Genomic DNA, 16,237 nt, shown 5'->3' with positions numbered 1-16,237 from the left:
ATCTCAAAAGGTCTTAAGGCCCACATTTTCTGAGAAATACTTCTAAGTTGAGAATGAGGCTGTATGGTAGGAAAACTGCCACTAACCAGCTGAGTGAACTTGAGAAAGCCAGGTAACTTTTGTTATTTTCCTTACCTCCCTTATAAGTAAAGGAAAATGCTCCCTACTTCATGTCCAGTTTTGAAATCCTATTGTCATAAAGCCATATGGGAGTCCCGCTGGGGGGGACTGAGTGCGCCATGTGGGGGGGTCTGAGTGCGCCTCCATATTTTTATGTAGCATTGAGCTGAGGATTAAAAATGAATCTGAATTACACCTCAGGGGTATGTTTCTCCACCTGGGCCAGGAGTTTACAATAGTTTCCAGGGGATACTTGAAGCCATAGTGTTGGCTGAATCAGAAGATAGGGAGGGAAAATCCATTATTTTTATCTTGGAAAAAAAAAATCACAGGGATATCAGGGGATAGAAAGGGGAAACTACATGACAATCTAAAACAGAACTTCAGTACTTTCAGGTGGTGACAAGTTCACGCCACATTTTTCAGGCTTTGTTCTCTCCTTGGGACCTGTGAGTTCATCCTCCTTGTGTTTCTTACGGGCCATCTGGAAGCACAGTGCACTTTTCCAGGGACAGGTGAGAAGGAACAGAGGGCCCCGCAATATTAGGTCGAAACAGAGTTCACTGAGACGCGAGTCGAGGAGGTGAGCTCATCCTGTTCCAGAAGCTGCTGAGGTGTCCGCCCCCTTTATCGTGAGGGAGCCTGTTCAGAACGCACCAGTGCGCAGCCTCTCCCTTCTGCAGAGGATGGGCACCAGGGAGACACACGTTTTGACTCTAAGTATAACCCCTGGCTGTGCAGCCGTGGGAAACAGACCTCTTGGAGCATCGAGCCGGACGGCAGGTGGGAAGAGCCGAATCTGGAAGATGTTCCTTGGGGAGGGAAGTTATGGGACAAAATGGTTGTGCAAACTGGGGTGGAATGGCTGACTCCTGTCTCCCGGACAAGACTCCCAACTGGGAGCTGGAGACTTGACTCGGAAGACAGAGGACAGGAATCTGGCTCTCTTATTTTACGCCTCTCTGTTGGTCAGATTCTCTAACTTCTAGGCAGTGGGTTTTAAAGTCTTCTCAACAACAGAAATCCTTCTTTGAATCAAATCTTATGCAGGAGCCTCGTATGAGACCCAGATGAGAGCAGAGTAGTTCTGACTCGGGGGAAGGGGTGGGTGGGCACTGGGGAGGGTGGGTGCACCCTGGGCTTCTCCTCCCTGCTCATCCCTCAGGGACTCCGGAGCACCCCGGGAGGCAGATTCCTCCAAGCAGAACTTCAACCTCAGTGTATTGAAAGGACACTCGTAATCACAGAAAGATCCTTCTAGAGCGGCGGTGGATTTGGTCGTAATGGATCTGGTCTGACTCTGGAACCTTAGGAATTTGAGTCTGAAAAGCAACTTGTCATCTGTAAGTGCTATGACCTTTGGCACATTCGTTACCCCTCTAGGCTTCAGAGTCTTGATCTGTGAAACAAGGCTAGCAACGGTATCCTCTTGGTTAGGTTGACAGGAGAATGAAACAGATAACGCAGGTAACGCATTCCGCAAAGACCTTAAGTAAGTGCCCGAGAGATGATGTTACCATTGTTCTTACCCCAGATATTGCTCTAATTATTAATATCATCTCAACAATGAAAGTGTTGGAAGATGCCGCCTCCGGGTCTGTGTTGGTAAAGACTCGCAGGTGTGATGTGGAGGAGGAGGCCCGTGGCAGTGGTGTCTGCCGTGGGCATGTGATGGAGGGAGTGCTGACCCAGGGCCCGTGAGTGCCACCCTGACTTTATGGGGAATCGGGACCCTGGCCCTCCTCCCGCATGCCCGCACAAGGAGACGCTCCAATACGTATGGAGAATAAAGTGGCGTGCCGGACACGTACTGTGGGGCCACCACAGTGGCCCCAGATGGTTTCAGTGCAAGAGGATTCAAATGTTCTCTTCTTCTCAGAGGCTACTGCCCTCACCGCCGGCGGGCAGGTGGAAGGTCAGGAGGCCGGCCAAGAGCAAACTGTCCTCCGATGAGCAGAGACAATGAAACTGGAGGCTCAGCCCTGACCCTTGGGCTCTTTCTTTCTGTGTGGCTGGTATGACAGAAAGTCACCCCCATCCTCGGAAGCCAAGTGGAGCCAGTAGTACCAGGTCCAGGGGGAGGGAAACAAGTGGGCAGCATCCCCTGAGCATTTTCAAGGGTCTAATTCAGCTCATCAGGGCCAGAGATTTGGAGGTGGAGCTCCAAACAGTGTTAAAGTGTGTTCGTTTTGCTGAGCCGTTCGTCATCAAGGATTTGAGAGCTGGGGCAGGAGGCCACTAGGTAGAGATTAAGAGGTTCAAGATCCAAGCCGGCCCCCTTGACGTACAGAATGCCTTCTACCCTGAAGCTCCACTGCCGTCCTCACGGCCTCGTCAGACGATCGGGCGGTTACCAGGAGTCCCCAAGGGCAGGCCGAGGGTCCAATGTGGCTTGTGACCTCATGTGACTGTCCCCCATCCCAGGCCACCATATGTGGCTTTCTCTCTCTCCCACAGACTTCACCATGGGGCCTCAGAATAGACTCCTGAATGTTTACACAGCTTATTTCGTTTTCCAGCAGAACGAGATACAACGGCTGAAGGCAGCCTGGGAGGAAGGGGCACTCCTCAAAGAGGTCACGGGGTCACTCTCATAAGGTGAGCGTTGAGAAGCCTCATCACCCAGTCCGTGTTCCCCGTGCTGGCTCACGGGATGTGCCCGTTGCTGGACACCCTCTCGGTCCTCCCTGCCCGGCCTGCTCCTCCCGCTAACTCTAAACAGAGTCTGTGACTTTGCTCCTGCCTGTGTGGGCCAGTGGAGTTTCACCGAGGCTGGAGTTCAAGTCACAAAGCTGCCTGCTGTCTAGGGATCTCTGAAGAGAACGGGGACCTTAAACCCTTCTGTGCCCTGCAGACAGATCCAGTTCATCACGCCACCTCCTGCCTGACACTCCGGTCCCTAATTATGGGCAGGGTAACTGAAGTATCCATTACAGGTAGGGTTTTAAAAATCCTCTCCCTGACGGAGCTACCTTCCCAGGAAAGGGACCTGACTTGACTTGCCTCACTGACTCTCTCTCTGGCTCAGTCAAGGCTGAATCCTGCTTCATTTAGGAAATTCGTAGTCCATCAGCCTGTTGAATGTTAAACGATCACTGACATGGTATTACCTTTCTGAGAGCTCAATGGGGTTTATGAGGACCGTCCCCCGAAAGGCTTAGGGAGACAGAGCCGAGCCGGGCAACACAATCCACTGATGCCATAAGGGCGATGCATGTGCCCTGACCACACTCCCCTAAAATGCAAACGGCACGTTTGAGGCACTTATACGATTCAGGAATGATGCCTCCTCTATGCAGAATTCCAGAAGGCAGCCAATCTAGCAAACTGTGCTCAGAGCCTTGTGCTGTGTCAGCATCTGTGCATAGATGTTCAGCCTTTTTGCAGCCCTTCTCTTGGAACATCTGGGTAGGAGGCATCTGTGAGGGAGTGGGTTACAAGCATTTCCCCTGCAGGAGTTCTTGCAGCCATTCACAAACGGCTACGCACAGATTTCCTAAGATTTAGTCAAATTCCTTGAACACCCTGGGAGTGCTCCCACCTGACCTTCCCTCTGCCTGGAATGTTTCTTCCCCAGAGATCAGAAAGGCACGTGCTCTCCTGTTCCCAGGGCTTGACTCACATACCGCCGCCTCAGGGCTGCCTTCCTAGGCCGCCTTATTGAACTTGCAACTCCTTCCGCAAACCCTACATGTCCTACCTCACATCACCGTGGCCCTTCTGTCTATCTGACATAATACTTATCATGTGTGTATCAACCTCCTCCATGGGCATGAGCTCCACATGGGCAGAGACGGGTCTGTCTCATCACTGCTGTGTCCTCAGCACCTAGGACAGCACCCTACAAGGTGTTCAACAGGCTTTCACGCAATGAATGGATTCTACTCATGGAAATCCTGCCAATCCATGCAAGGGAGCTGCTCAGGCAAAGATTGACCGTGCAGTCAAGAGTGCATCCCACAAGAGGGACAACGTGGAGGGAGACTGGTCTCAGCTCTGAATAAAACTCACACCACCAAAGGCCAAACAAAGCCCTTTCCTTGAACCCCGCGTCCTTTCATGGCCGATTTCTGTATAGCTCGGGGATATTTTAGAGAGAAGAGAAAGCAGGGTCACTGCCCAAGCTCTGATGCCAAAGAGCCTGGTCAGCCGAGACGCACTTGAAGCTGAAAGGTGGGTTCTGTGGATGTGCTCATTCCTCCCGGTACTGAGTGTTCTGGCTCTAAGGGCTTCACGCTTTTAATTTTTAAAATGTGAGCATTTGGCTTCCCTTGCCAGGTAGTCATGAGCAAAGGTGAAGTAATGTGCGGGGACAAGCTTTTCTGGAAAATCGACACGCACGCAGAATCGCGAGACGTTAGTTAGAGCATCACCCACCCGAGTCCTGAGCCACGCGCTCTCCCCGCGGCAGGGGCTTGGGCGTGGGGCTCCTCGGCTTCAGCGCACCTACCGTGGCCAGGAGGGAATCCAAGAAGTTGCCGGAAAAGACAGTGCCAGTGGCAAAGGACGTGCTGAGGTGCAGGCTCATTCCCGAGAGGTCTCCTTCCATCCCACCGAGCTGTTCAATAAAGTGCATGTTGGAAGGATTTTCTGCAAGTGAAAGAGGCAAAAAGGAAAGGCAGGCAGACAAGATGAAGAATACAGGACTTCCGGACCAGGCAGGCCAAGGAGGGACCATTGCTCAAAGGATTTGATGCCTACTTTAGGGTCAAATTGGGACCTGCCTCAACTTCAGTATATAATTTCTTCTTTCCAAGTATTAATATCTTCATCCCCTGAGGATGGGAAGCCCGCTTGGGGACCTTCATCATCAAGGAGATATCCTTGTACCTCAGACTCAGTTTCTCCAAGCAAGTGTCCTGAATGTCACCCTTTATAATTTAACTTTCAAGACAGGACACTTCTGGAAGAAAAAGGGGACACTTTACATAATCGCACAGGGACAAGAGACATAAAAAGGAACATCTGCTCACCCCCGTTATTGTCTTTTTCCCCATATGCTATGTCATAGATGGTGTGGTATTTACTTGGGTCCTTAGAGTTATTTGGGCCCAGAACGGGTTAATCAGTGCCTCTCAAAATTTAAAGTGCCTATGAATCAACTGGGGATCTTGTTATAATCTAGATTCTGATCCACTGGGTCTAAGGTGGGGCCCGAGAGTCTGCATGTCCAACAAGCTTGCAGATACTGCTGCTGCTGCTGCTGATTCAGGGACCACACTTTAAGCAGCAAGGGCTTCAAGAATCATCCTAATCAGACCTGTGCAGCAGTGGCCGAATTATCCATTAGCAAACCTATGCTGGTCCCAGGCTGCAACTCAGACACCCTGTAGGCAGCCTCTGTAGGCAGTGAAATCGGTCATTTCTATGAGGACAGAAGAGGAGTTGATTGCCTTCGTTCCAAGATTACTGCTTCAAAAATGTTTGTATAGAGAATAGCATTGGAAGATAGGGATATCTCCTACCAGAGCAAAGGGAAGGCATGCTTACTGCCCATTATAAAAGATACTGGTTCCCAAAGCTCAGGGTTCCTCTCTTACAAAGCAATTCATGGTGGGTCCAGGTATCACTTGGACATTTTCATGTCCTCCCATGGGAACTAGGGCTTGGGATGCCAGCACAAAAATGATGATACTCTGGCTACTGCTATTGATGTGAGTAATAAACTGTTGTCTCTGACCCAGTGGTCTCTCATGTTCCGTCCACATCCGTGAAACTGGGCAGATTAACCTGTTAGTTTGCAAGCAGCATTACGTCTTAGACCCTTCAAACTTCTTGACCTTCATATTACAGATGCAAACAAATGTACTGGACATACAACTCAGAGTACGTTCCTAACTGAGACCGCATTAGTCTCTAATTCTTAAAATTATTCCTTAGTACATCTGGGGGAAGTGATAGGCTGCTGGTATTAAGGAATCACTTTCTTCCAAGAACTACACATCTTTATAAAAGAAGAAGGAGGTATGACTAGTATCAACTCACATTTCCTATGTGCATATACCATTCCTCTTCTTGCACTGCGAACCCTCAACACACACGCACGCACACACACACACACACACACACACACACACACACACACACACACACACACACACACCAGGAGCCTTTGTCCAGATCTTGCTGTGTCATCCTAAACCAGTGGCCTCAGCATTCCCAGACATTTTCCTGCAGGCCACTGTACACTCGGTACCAAAGTTCTGGCCATCAGACCTGCAGCTCTCATGTCACTGGGACCCTTTCTTGCTGGCCAAAGAACGAAAACTGAGTGAGCTGGCAGGTGAATTGTTAGGCTACTTTGACAGGCGCTGCCTGGTGCCAGAAAGCCTTTCCTTGAACAAAGCTGTACATCCCTGGAGAGTGACCAGATGCATTTCTGAGGCCGGTGAGGAGCTGGCCGGTCCCTCCTGACCATTCTAACTTCCATAACAGCCTTCTGATCAATGTCCTCAGTGTATATACACCTCAGAGGCAGAGATGGCTCAGAAGGGTAGCAAAATAAAAATGAAATATAAATAAGAACTGCAGCCAGCAGCTTTAGGGTGGTTACAGAGAGGCTGGCAGGTACAGGTCAGGCTCACGGGATCTGAGATCTTCAAAGGTGGATTTGGAGAGCTGCGGTTCTGGGGTCCAGGGTGGCTAGACTGTTGCCCACCTGCTGTACTGTCACTCCCAGATCATGTGGTGGTGTCACCTACTGGTTCCTCTCTATGCCTGCCTGCTTCATTTCTGGGACTGTGAGGTCTGCTCATCTAGTTTGGTATAAATCTCCCTCAGCTAGCACATGCTGAATCATAAAAATCCCACTAAAACGTTCGCTACGCTATGGAATCGAGTCAACTCTCACGCCCAGGAGCAGCTTTAGCGATCATCTTTGAGTTGGTCCAAACTGTGTTAAAGGTACCACCCCCTCTTCGGTGACCTCCCTTTTGCTCACCAACTATTATCAGTGTTAAATCCCAGCGTCTACCCTGGTGACTCACAAGCAATGCACACAGGCACCTGCCTTCCCTGCCCTTCTTGCTGCCCGCAGGGCTCCTGACGTCTAGGGAAGTTTCATATACGTGCTGCGTTTTCCATAAGGTGTTGATGAGAGGTAACAGCTCATCCTGTTATCTCTGCATGGAGTATTTCCATTTCAGAAAAGCACCGCTCAGGGCTGGGATTAAGAAGACACAAGGGACACAAAATTTAAAGACCCCAAGAGTGAGGCCTTTCCTTAAAGTCTACACCCTGGGGGCCTCACTTCCCTCACTCTAGTGCCTGCCCTGGTAGCACCGCAGGAGAGGAAGACGTCTGATGGGTAGAGAAGTTGGTTTAGGGAGAGCCTTTCTTGCAGTTTTCAAATCCACGTCCCCTCCCCTGGAAGAACGGAGAAGGCAGGAGCTACTCCTGCACCCTGACACCCAGATATGACAGGCTCTGCTGGAGGATGTCAACGTCACCAAACAGGTGAAAGCCCAATATAGCGTCCAGTCAAACACATGATGGTCTCTGGGCCCCACTCTGGTCCTCAGTCCTTTGACTGTGGAGCCTAAAGACACCCTTGGGACATCAAATACAGACACAAAGACTTCTCCCTTGAATCCTGTCCTTGAAACACAACTTACTCAGTTCGGTGAGGATGGGGATCCTTCGGTACTTTGATTTCCGGGGACTGTCACTGAAGCACCGGGTACACTCTGTAGACACAGACAGCAACAAGGGAGGAATGAGACGGATAGATGCAGATGAAGTGGCTCGCGACACAGACAAGGATGCAGAAGCACACCGTGGCGCTTGGTGCGTCATCTTAGCAAAGTGACTCTCATGCCCAAATCCCAAATCTTTCTCTATATTTAGAAAAAAAATGGCCTCAGCCTCTCCTTTCCAGAAGTTTGGTGTGTGTGTGTGTGTGTGTGTGTGCGCGCACGCGCGCGCGGGGAGGATGTTTTCTAAATGGCACTTCAAGTGAATTACAAAAAGGGTGACCTTCTCCCTGTAGTTGCTTATCGGCAGCCTAAGTTACATCCAAGTATTCTCTACCGACTGGGAGTGCCGGGTGACGGCTCACGCGGGCAGTGCCTCAAACCGCATCCACTTGCTTGTAGAGCTTGCAGGGAACTGCGAATAAATAGGAGGTGCTGCCCCAGGAGAGCTGGTGGAGACACAGCGACTGGCTTACTGGCTCCTGGTGCTTCTGCCTCTTTGAGATCCTCTCTGGGCTTGAGGGTCTCTTTCTTCTTCAGCAAGACTGTCTCTGCCTCCCAACTCGGGCTGGCCTCCCCAACCCCTAAGGTCTTGGGAGTTCCTTAAAGACTGGGGTGGGAGGTCACGGGGCCTCTGTCTTCACATTCAGTTCCTGCCTTAGGAGGTGAGGCCCTTCATCTCCCTTTGCGAGCCTCGAATCCCAAAGAGATTCCATGCCCGGCTCTGGTCTGGAACACAGCCTTAGCACGCACGGACAGGTGAGGAGTTTCAAAAACAAGGATGACCCCAGAGTTTTGGTCTCCAAGTTAACACCCCCCCCTCCGAAAAGGTAAAGAAAGAAAAGGGAAAAGAGAAAAAGGAAACTAGGATCCTGATTTAAAAAAAAAAAAAAACAACAACAACCAAACCAAACCAAACACATGGTGATCTCATCAAAAGTTATGGTTTAAAACTACTGGTTACCTTTCTTGAACTTTTCTGAGAATGCTATGTATGTAACAGGGAAATAATACTGTGAGAGTTAACATTCCGCTTGTCATTCAGATTCTCTGCTGCCTTGAAGAAGGTGAACTAGGTGGAGGGTCTTTTGTTTCCCAAGCCAGGTAAGTGGTAGGGGAGGGGGGGGTGAGATGAGCAGGCAGCTCGGACAGACAGCCTGAGAGACAGACAAAGGGACGGCGGTGGGGAAACTGGCCACTGAGATGGGGGCGGGGGAAAGAGGAGATCCGAAGGGAGGTTTTGTTCCCAGAGAGAACGCTATCCTCTACAATGTAGTAAGTTCCCTACATACAGGCAAGTTTCATTCCGAGGGCGCGTTCACAAGTCCAATTTGTTCGTAAGTCCAACAAAGTGAGCCTAGGTGCTCAGCTAACACAATCCGCTGTATAGTGCTGTCCTGTAGTAGGTTTATAATACTTTTCACAAAGATAATACATAAAAGCACAGAGAAAATACAGAAATCCTTTTTTATCTTCCAGTACAGTACCTTGAAAAGTACAGTGGTCCAGCACAACGGCTGGCACACGGGGGCTGGCGTCGAGGGGACGGGCAAGAAGAGCTACTGACAGGAGGACGGAGAGCAGGTGGGAGAGGGTAGAGCTGAAGGATCATCAGCAATAGGAGACGGAGGGCGAGCTGCCATGTCCCTCACGCCTGACGTGGACGGCACTGGTTCTGGCTCCTTGCTGGAACCAGATGCACGTTCACATCTTTGGAAGTTCGCAACTTGAAGGTGCGTATGTAGGCCCTTCCTGTATTTACTACCTCTTCCACCTCCCCAAGAAACATTCCGCAAAAGAGCCACTTCTTGTTCACGCAGAGTAGAGCTGAATACACTTCTGATTGCCACTCAAATTCTGAGCCATGCTTCCAGGTAGATTCACGGTAAACACGGAAGCGCCACAGGAGGAGCCCAACACGTGTAGTTTACAGTTAGAACTAGAAATGGCCTTAGGACTTCAGCAAAACCCTTTAGCTTCAGGTGAGGAAACAGAAGCCCCGGGGGCGAACCTCCTCCACGCATCTATTGAAGAGGAGGGTTTGCGTGGTGGCTAGAGACCACATCTCCAAACTCACTGGGAAATCTTATTGCTGATGGGATCTGAATATCTTCAATTGTTTTTCCTAAACAAACTTCTGGGATTTTCATAATGCAGGGAGACCTGGGGGAAATGAGATTCTACTCTATTCTCAGAAATGTGCAAGATGCTTTATCTGCTTTAGGTACCTTTCCTTCCTTCCTTCTTTCCATTTTCGTTTCCTTCCTTGCTATCCTCCCTCTACAAATCTTTAAAGAGTTATCGACTCCAGGCTAGGACTATGAACAGCCCGTCTCGGTTACATACCATATGTTGCAAATACAAAATGTTTTCAGATAGTGATGAGTACTGTGAAAAAAACCAACGTTTAGGGGGTAGTGAGTGACCTGGGGAAGTGACCTTAGATAGGGTTTGAAGAGGCTTCTCTGACATTGGAATGTCATCCTGAGTGATGAGCAAAAGCCATCCAGACAGGGAATGGGATAAGGAACTTCAGGCAGGAAAGAGCCAGTATAAACAGACTGAAGGAGGAGGAAGTTCAGGCTCCCTGCTGGCCTGCAAGACCCTACGTGATTTTCCTGTAATTGTCATTAGTCACCATTACAGGGTCTAAAGGAGGAAACTGCCATTATCCAATAAATATTTGTAGACGGTCCCTCGGGCTGCTGTGAGCTGGGAGGTAAGAATGACACCACGGTGCCCTCAAACCTGTGAATTAAGTCGAGTTAGATCACCTTTGAAGATGAGGAAACTGACTCAGGGTCTACATGCTTTGCCCAAGGCTACATGGTTTGTAAAGGATGGATGGGTTTTCACACCCAAATTGGCACCAAGTTCAAAGCCCATGCCCGTGCCCTTTATATATATTAAAATACATAAGGTTTGGTTGACAATTTCAATAAAATATTGAGAAGTTTCCCTCAAAGGGGAAAATTCTCCTTTGAGCTGCACTTTCTGATTCCAGTTCCCTCTAATAACGGGCTTGGAATATCCTGACTTTCAGAGTCAAATGTTCTTACTGGACAGAGACAGGTTCACATCAGCTGATGTAACTGCATAAATATCTGCTCGGACACTGGCTGGAGGACAGCGACAGAATTTCTGCCTTAACTCCATCTTTTCTGGTAGAGCAACGGTTAATTTGAATATGTGTCAGATCATAGCCTGGGTTTTTACTAATGTCAATATTTTTGCTACCTAGTAGTACACAGTATTATACCTGAAATTCTTCCAGGCTGGCAGGGTGCTATTATTGAGCAAAAGATTGCTTAATTGTAGATTACTACTGTACGTTTAAATTTCAAGAGCATATTAAGTTGTCAGACTTAATTACTGTTATATGTTTAGATCATGCCACAGACTATTTAGTTCAGTACCTAGGTTTGCCAACCTGTTCTTGTGATGTGACAGGGCAGTAATTAGAGCATCAGTGAGAAACCTAAAGTTTTCCACGGGGATGTCCAGGAGGCCTGGTCCTTTGGAGAGTCCTCCTTCTAGCTGTTTCCCCACCTCCAACATCCCTTGGTGAACCCCTGTATGGAATAGCTTGGTGGTCCTAGATGGATTTTACGTGTAACCTTGTCATGACCATGAAGATGTGGGAAAGCCCGCTGAGCCCACAAGAGGCTCAGCAGATACGTCAGAGTGAGAGCTCTCGGTTTTGGTCCTGTCGACATTTTGCACCTGTGCCCTGCAGGATATTTAGCAGCATCTCTGACTTCTACGCACCGGATGCCAATAGCATCCCCCCAAGTTGTGACAACCAAGGCTGTCTCCGGACATGGTCAGACAATCCCTGGGGTCAAAACCGCCCCTGGTTGAGAACCACTGTCTCAGAAGAAGGGAAAGAAAATTGCTCAGCATGGAAGATGTTTTCTCCCTCCTGGCAGGATTTCACAATCCTTTATACTGATAATTCTTGGAGGTGGGCATTCCCATTGCCACCTTCTTGGTATGCTGCAAGGGGAGTATTAGTATGAGATAGGAAGAATGGTTAAGAGAACCAAACAGGCTTCCCTGAGGGTTGGGACTTTCTACATGCAAACTCCAGGTAGATTCCTGTGATGCCGGAGTAATGAGTGAGGTTTCTGGGTGACAGTCCTTGGTTATTCCTATGTGCTCAGAATGTGACTTTACTGCTGCTACCTTTGTTAGGTGGCACAGGAGAGCCCGTCTGGGCCTCTATTTCCTGTCACACAAATGGGTATGATGACATCCACACAAGGAAAGGTGCCAGGTCTACACAGTACGTTCTTCCCTAAACTTTCCCTTTTGCCATTGGGGAGAGTACCTACTCGTACTGCATGATGACCCCAATACTGACATTCTTTCATTTTCTCTTCCTTCTTCACAACCCTTTCCCCTCTCTCCTGTATTTCCTCCTACCAATCCTGTCAGTTTAGCAGAGTATGTGACACATACAAAATCAATATATTTTTGTGGAATGAATAAATAAGTGAAAGGATAGGAATCACCAGATATAAAAGAAACCAGAATTAAAAGCATAGGTTTATATCTTTTTAGCCTATATAGGATATGAGATTTTAAAAAAATGATAATAGGAAGGACAAGTCGCCCGATGATTAGCTAGGTGGCTTACGGTGTTGTCAGCTGACCCTCTGCTTTTACCGAGTGGCCGTTTTCATTTGCACATTGGTGATACTGCCTGCACAGTGAATACTTCTGTGTCCAATTTTAGAAAGTTGAAAGCATGATGCAAACACACACACACACACACACACACACACACACACACTCAACCCACACACAAATCTTGTGTAAATCTGAGTGACCCTAATCGTTAAGCTAAGGACTGACATGCAGAACACAGAGGCATTTTCATGCACCTTCAGATTAGCTCAGCAGAGGTGTGGCTCACACTTCCTTAGTCGGGATTTTCAATGCACTTTGATATTCAGGAAGTGCTTTGCTATTATTACTATTTATTTATTTATTTGCAAAAACCCCTGAAATCCTGGGTGCTGAGTGGTGTTTGGTTGTTTAGGGAGGGTCTGTGAAGTAGCTGGCTCACCCACCAAAGTTCACCCCCCGAAGACTGGACTAGATTATTTGTAGTCTAGTCCACAAATAGTGCAGTGCAATAGCACGCTTCATCCTCTCAATCACAAAACTGAGAATAGTAACTTGAACACCTACAGGATCCAATGAGAGCCGATTAACAATAATAATCCCTGTTGTTAATGATAATAAAATCCCAATGGCTATGCTCACTGATATCTGATTCATAACAATAACAGCACTGACAACTCCATGATCTTCTTTAAGATGGAAAAAAAACCCCAGTGTTATGTGCATTCCATTTAGAAGATGGACATCATTTTTCAATTGACTAGGATTCCCAAGGGCTGAACTGTCCACTAATTCTAGTACAGAATTCTCTGAGCTGGATGGGATTTTATAGGTCATTGGGCCCAACCTCTCTCCTCCTCTCCATCATTAAAGTTTTTCAGAGAGGAGTTAATTCTTCCTGATCCCATTCTCTCTAGGCTCTTCCCGTCAGGGTATTGTCTTACGTGGCTCTGAGGGTGTCTGGGTTGAGCAGCTCATCCGAAGGGATCCGATGTTGAGTGTGGCCATGATAGGCTCCACGTCCACCAAGGCTGGGCTGCTGGATGACGTAGATGGGGAGGATAAGACAGCACACATGGAACATTCCTCTATGTTGACTGCATGGAGGTCTCCAGAATAGAGCGCAGATCCCTATTGAGAGAAAACCAGGTAGATGGTGGTGGCTTTTTGTGGATGGTGCAAGTTTTTGAGCCAAAGCCTCCACTGACTTGGTTTTAAGACTTAGTTACCTGATACCTGACACTTTTATCCTTATCGCTCGTGACTATCTGAGTGTGACTAAATTTTGCAGATCCTTTCTGAGAGCAAGTCTGGATGCGACAAAGTGGAGTGGAGAGAGGGGAGCCTAAACCCACTTACATGACTCAGTGGAAGAAAAGAATCAGAGTAAGGGTAGCAGTGGTGAGGGGAAAAATCACAGAAGGTCCAGATCTAAAAGCCAATTCTGCGTCCTCACAGTTTTGCTTGTAGGTGACTGCATTTGTACCCTGGATTAATTAGCGAAGTGGCAGTTGCTTCTATTCTTTGGCGGAGAAATAGGGATAGATCTGGTCCCACCATTAGGCGGCTGAGATGCTAACACTGGTAATTTCTAACACTAGCTGGATCTGGAGACTCCTGGTCATTTTCTTTCCTCCTTTTCTATGGACTAAAGTAAGCGGTGGTGCAGGGACATTTATGGTGACATTTAAAAAAAACAAATACAATTTGTTTCTTGAGACAACTGTTTTTGAAGAATATTCCTAATCTGTTGCTAGCATGATTTCTTGAAAAATCAAAAGTTTTGGTGCATTTCACACTGCATATATATATTAATCCAGGGAAATGGTGGCATATAATGAGATACAGCCCTATGACGGTTCAGAGCAAATACAATTACAACCACAATGCCACATATGCATAATGGATCCATTTCTCAGAATTCCTCCTTTTCATACATCTGTCAAGGACCACGTGGCATTATGTGTTCCATAAAAGGCGAATGTCCAGAAAAGATGAGAAAATTAGAGCACAAAGGCTGGCTGGTATCAGCTTAGGCTTAGCCATTAGGTCAGAATCGGATTTAGAAATGCAAAGAAACTCTATTACATAAAGACCATAAACTTGGTTAGTGACATAAAACATGAAATATGTCTGGATTTAAATCCTAGTCCTGCTACTTACCTGCCGTGTAAACTTGGACGGGTTACTTACTCTCTCTGTGCCTAACGTTCAGCATCTTTAAAATTTATACCATGGGGTTATTTGGAGGGTTAAATGAGTTAATACATGCAAAATGCTTAGAACAGTTTCTGGTACCAGTAAGCACTGTACAACTGCAAGCTATTACTGATTTATTATTATTATCATTATTAATCCTAGTACTGTTAGTATTATTATCATTATAAATATTCACTATACCTTACTGTGACACTCACAGGCAGAATGTATATCTGGGGAAAATTCTGGAGAAATCGCCATTCTCTCTGCAGGTAATCCAGAGACCCAATGAACACAATGTCCTTCAGCTCCTGACGGGTATAGTTGCTAGTTCTCAATGGCATTACAAAATTCCGAAGCCCCATCAGTGTTGAGTGGGCATCTCCAAAGACACACGCTACAATGTGCTTCCGAAACTCATGTTTTGACTTCTCAGTTCGTTTCTAAGCATAAGCAGGCCAGAGTCTGGTCATTTTTAGAAACAAGATGAGAGTCCCTTAGAGAGGGCTCCTCCCCCACATCCCAACTCTTCTAGGCATTTACATTCACACTAGCACTTTCATAAGGATGATCGGATTTTGCAAATTACTCATAAAAAACATGGAACTTATCCACTACGGGACAATTAAACTATGTATCTTTTCCGGGAGTTCCTTCTTATTTCGCTTGTTCCAGTTCTCTATTGGCCTTGAGTGCCTCAGTGCAAACTCAGATCAGCATCATTGAAATCATGAAATCATTGAACCAAATGGGGAAAACAGCTGTCATTTTCATTACATGTTTTTAGCCTACATATTCGTGGTATAGTGCAACTATAGTCGTACTTTAGCCTACAGTCGTGCTATAGTACGACTCACTGAAAAACTAAAACATTCCAAATCCCATTGCGAAACTTGTCTTCTAGTGAGCCCTGAAAAACCCCAAGTTGTATGACATGCTGCAGTTTTCAGTGGATTTTCATTCATACGAAAATATACATATTAGCTTGAACCATATGAAATTGCCTTTTTTTCTGGGTCAAAAATGGTTGAATATTGGCAATTTCATATGGCCCCACCTACTATACTGCCCAGATGCAATAGATTCCAGAGTTGAGGAAATGTATCATGAAAAGCGCACAAAATAAATGTGAAGGTCACAAAAGTTCCATTTGATCCCAAACATTTCAATGTGTCTCATACTCTTATCAGCAGGGCCAGTTTTTCACATCTCCCCTATACTTTTAAGTTGAAGACAAAATAATATACGTGACGGATATTTAGATTAGGTTTCCCCACATTCATAGAGACTTTTAAAAACAATAAGTGTAACTTTAGAGAAAGGGATGGTATTCCTGTAGGAAACTTATTTTAAGTCTCTGTGGTTGATTGCAGGGAATGAGTCAATGTCTTACTCTCACGGTGCTGGGATAGGTAGAATAAGCACTGATTTTGTATTCCAGTAGTCATTAGTGTATGACCATAAACAAACTAGTTAACCTCATTGACCCCTGATTTCTTTGTTTAAATGGTTTAAAAATAAATAAAAGTTAATTCTGTTGTGGAAATTAAATAATATATTGAAAGTTCAGCGCCTGGCTCCTTAACTGTTGTTCAAGA

The 16,237-nt window shown here is 46.9% G+C and overlaps 1 protein-coding gene across 1 annotated transcript in view; it reads right to left on the bottom strand.

Moving 5' to 3' along the window:
- KCNU1 (potassium calcium-activated channel subfamily U member 1) overlaps window positions 1-16,237 on the bottom strand; it is a 152,863-nt gene that overhangs the window by 6,006 nt on the left and 130,620 nt on the right. The window contains 4 exon segments of the mRNA XM_059049166.2: window positions 4,571-4,710; window positions 7,734-7,805; window positions 13,385-13,571; window positions 14,858-15,082. Of these exon segments, the coding sequence (XP_058905149.1) occupies window positions 4,571-4,710; window positions 7,734-7,805; window positions 13,385-13,571; window positions 14,858-15,082 (624 nt within the window).

The sequence above is a fragment of the Kogia breviceps genome, chromosome 20 (genome assembly GCF_026419965.1).
Source record: "Kogia breviceps isolate mKogBre1 chromosome 20, mKogBre1 haplotype 1, whole genome shotgun sequence".
Taxonomy (NCBI): Eukaryota; Metazoa; Chordata; class Mammalia; order Artiodactyla; family Physeteridae; genus Kogia; species Kogia breviceps.
The sequence above is the reverse complement of the archived record's forward strand: the minus strand, read 5'-3'. Positions and strand labels throughout refer to the sequence as shown.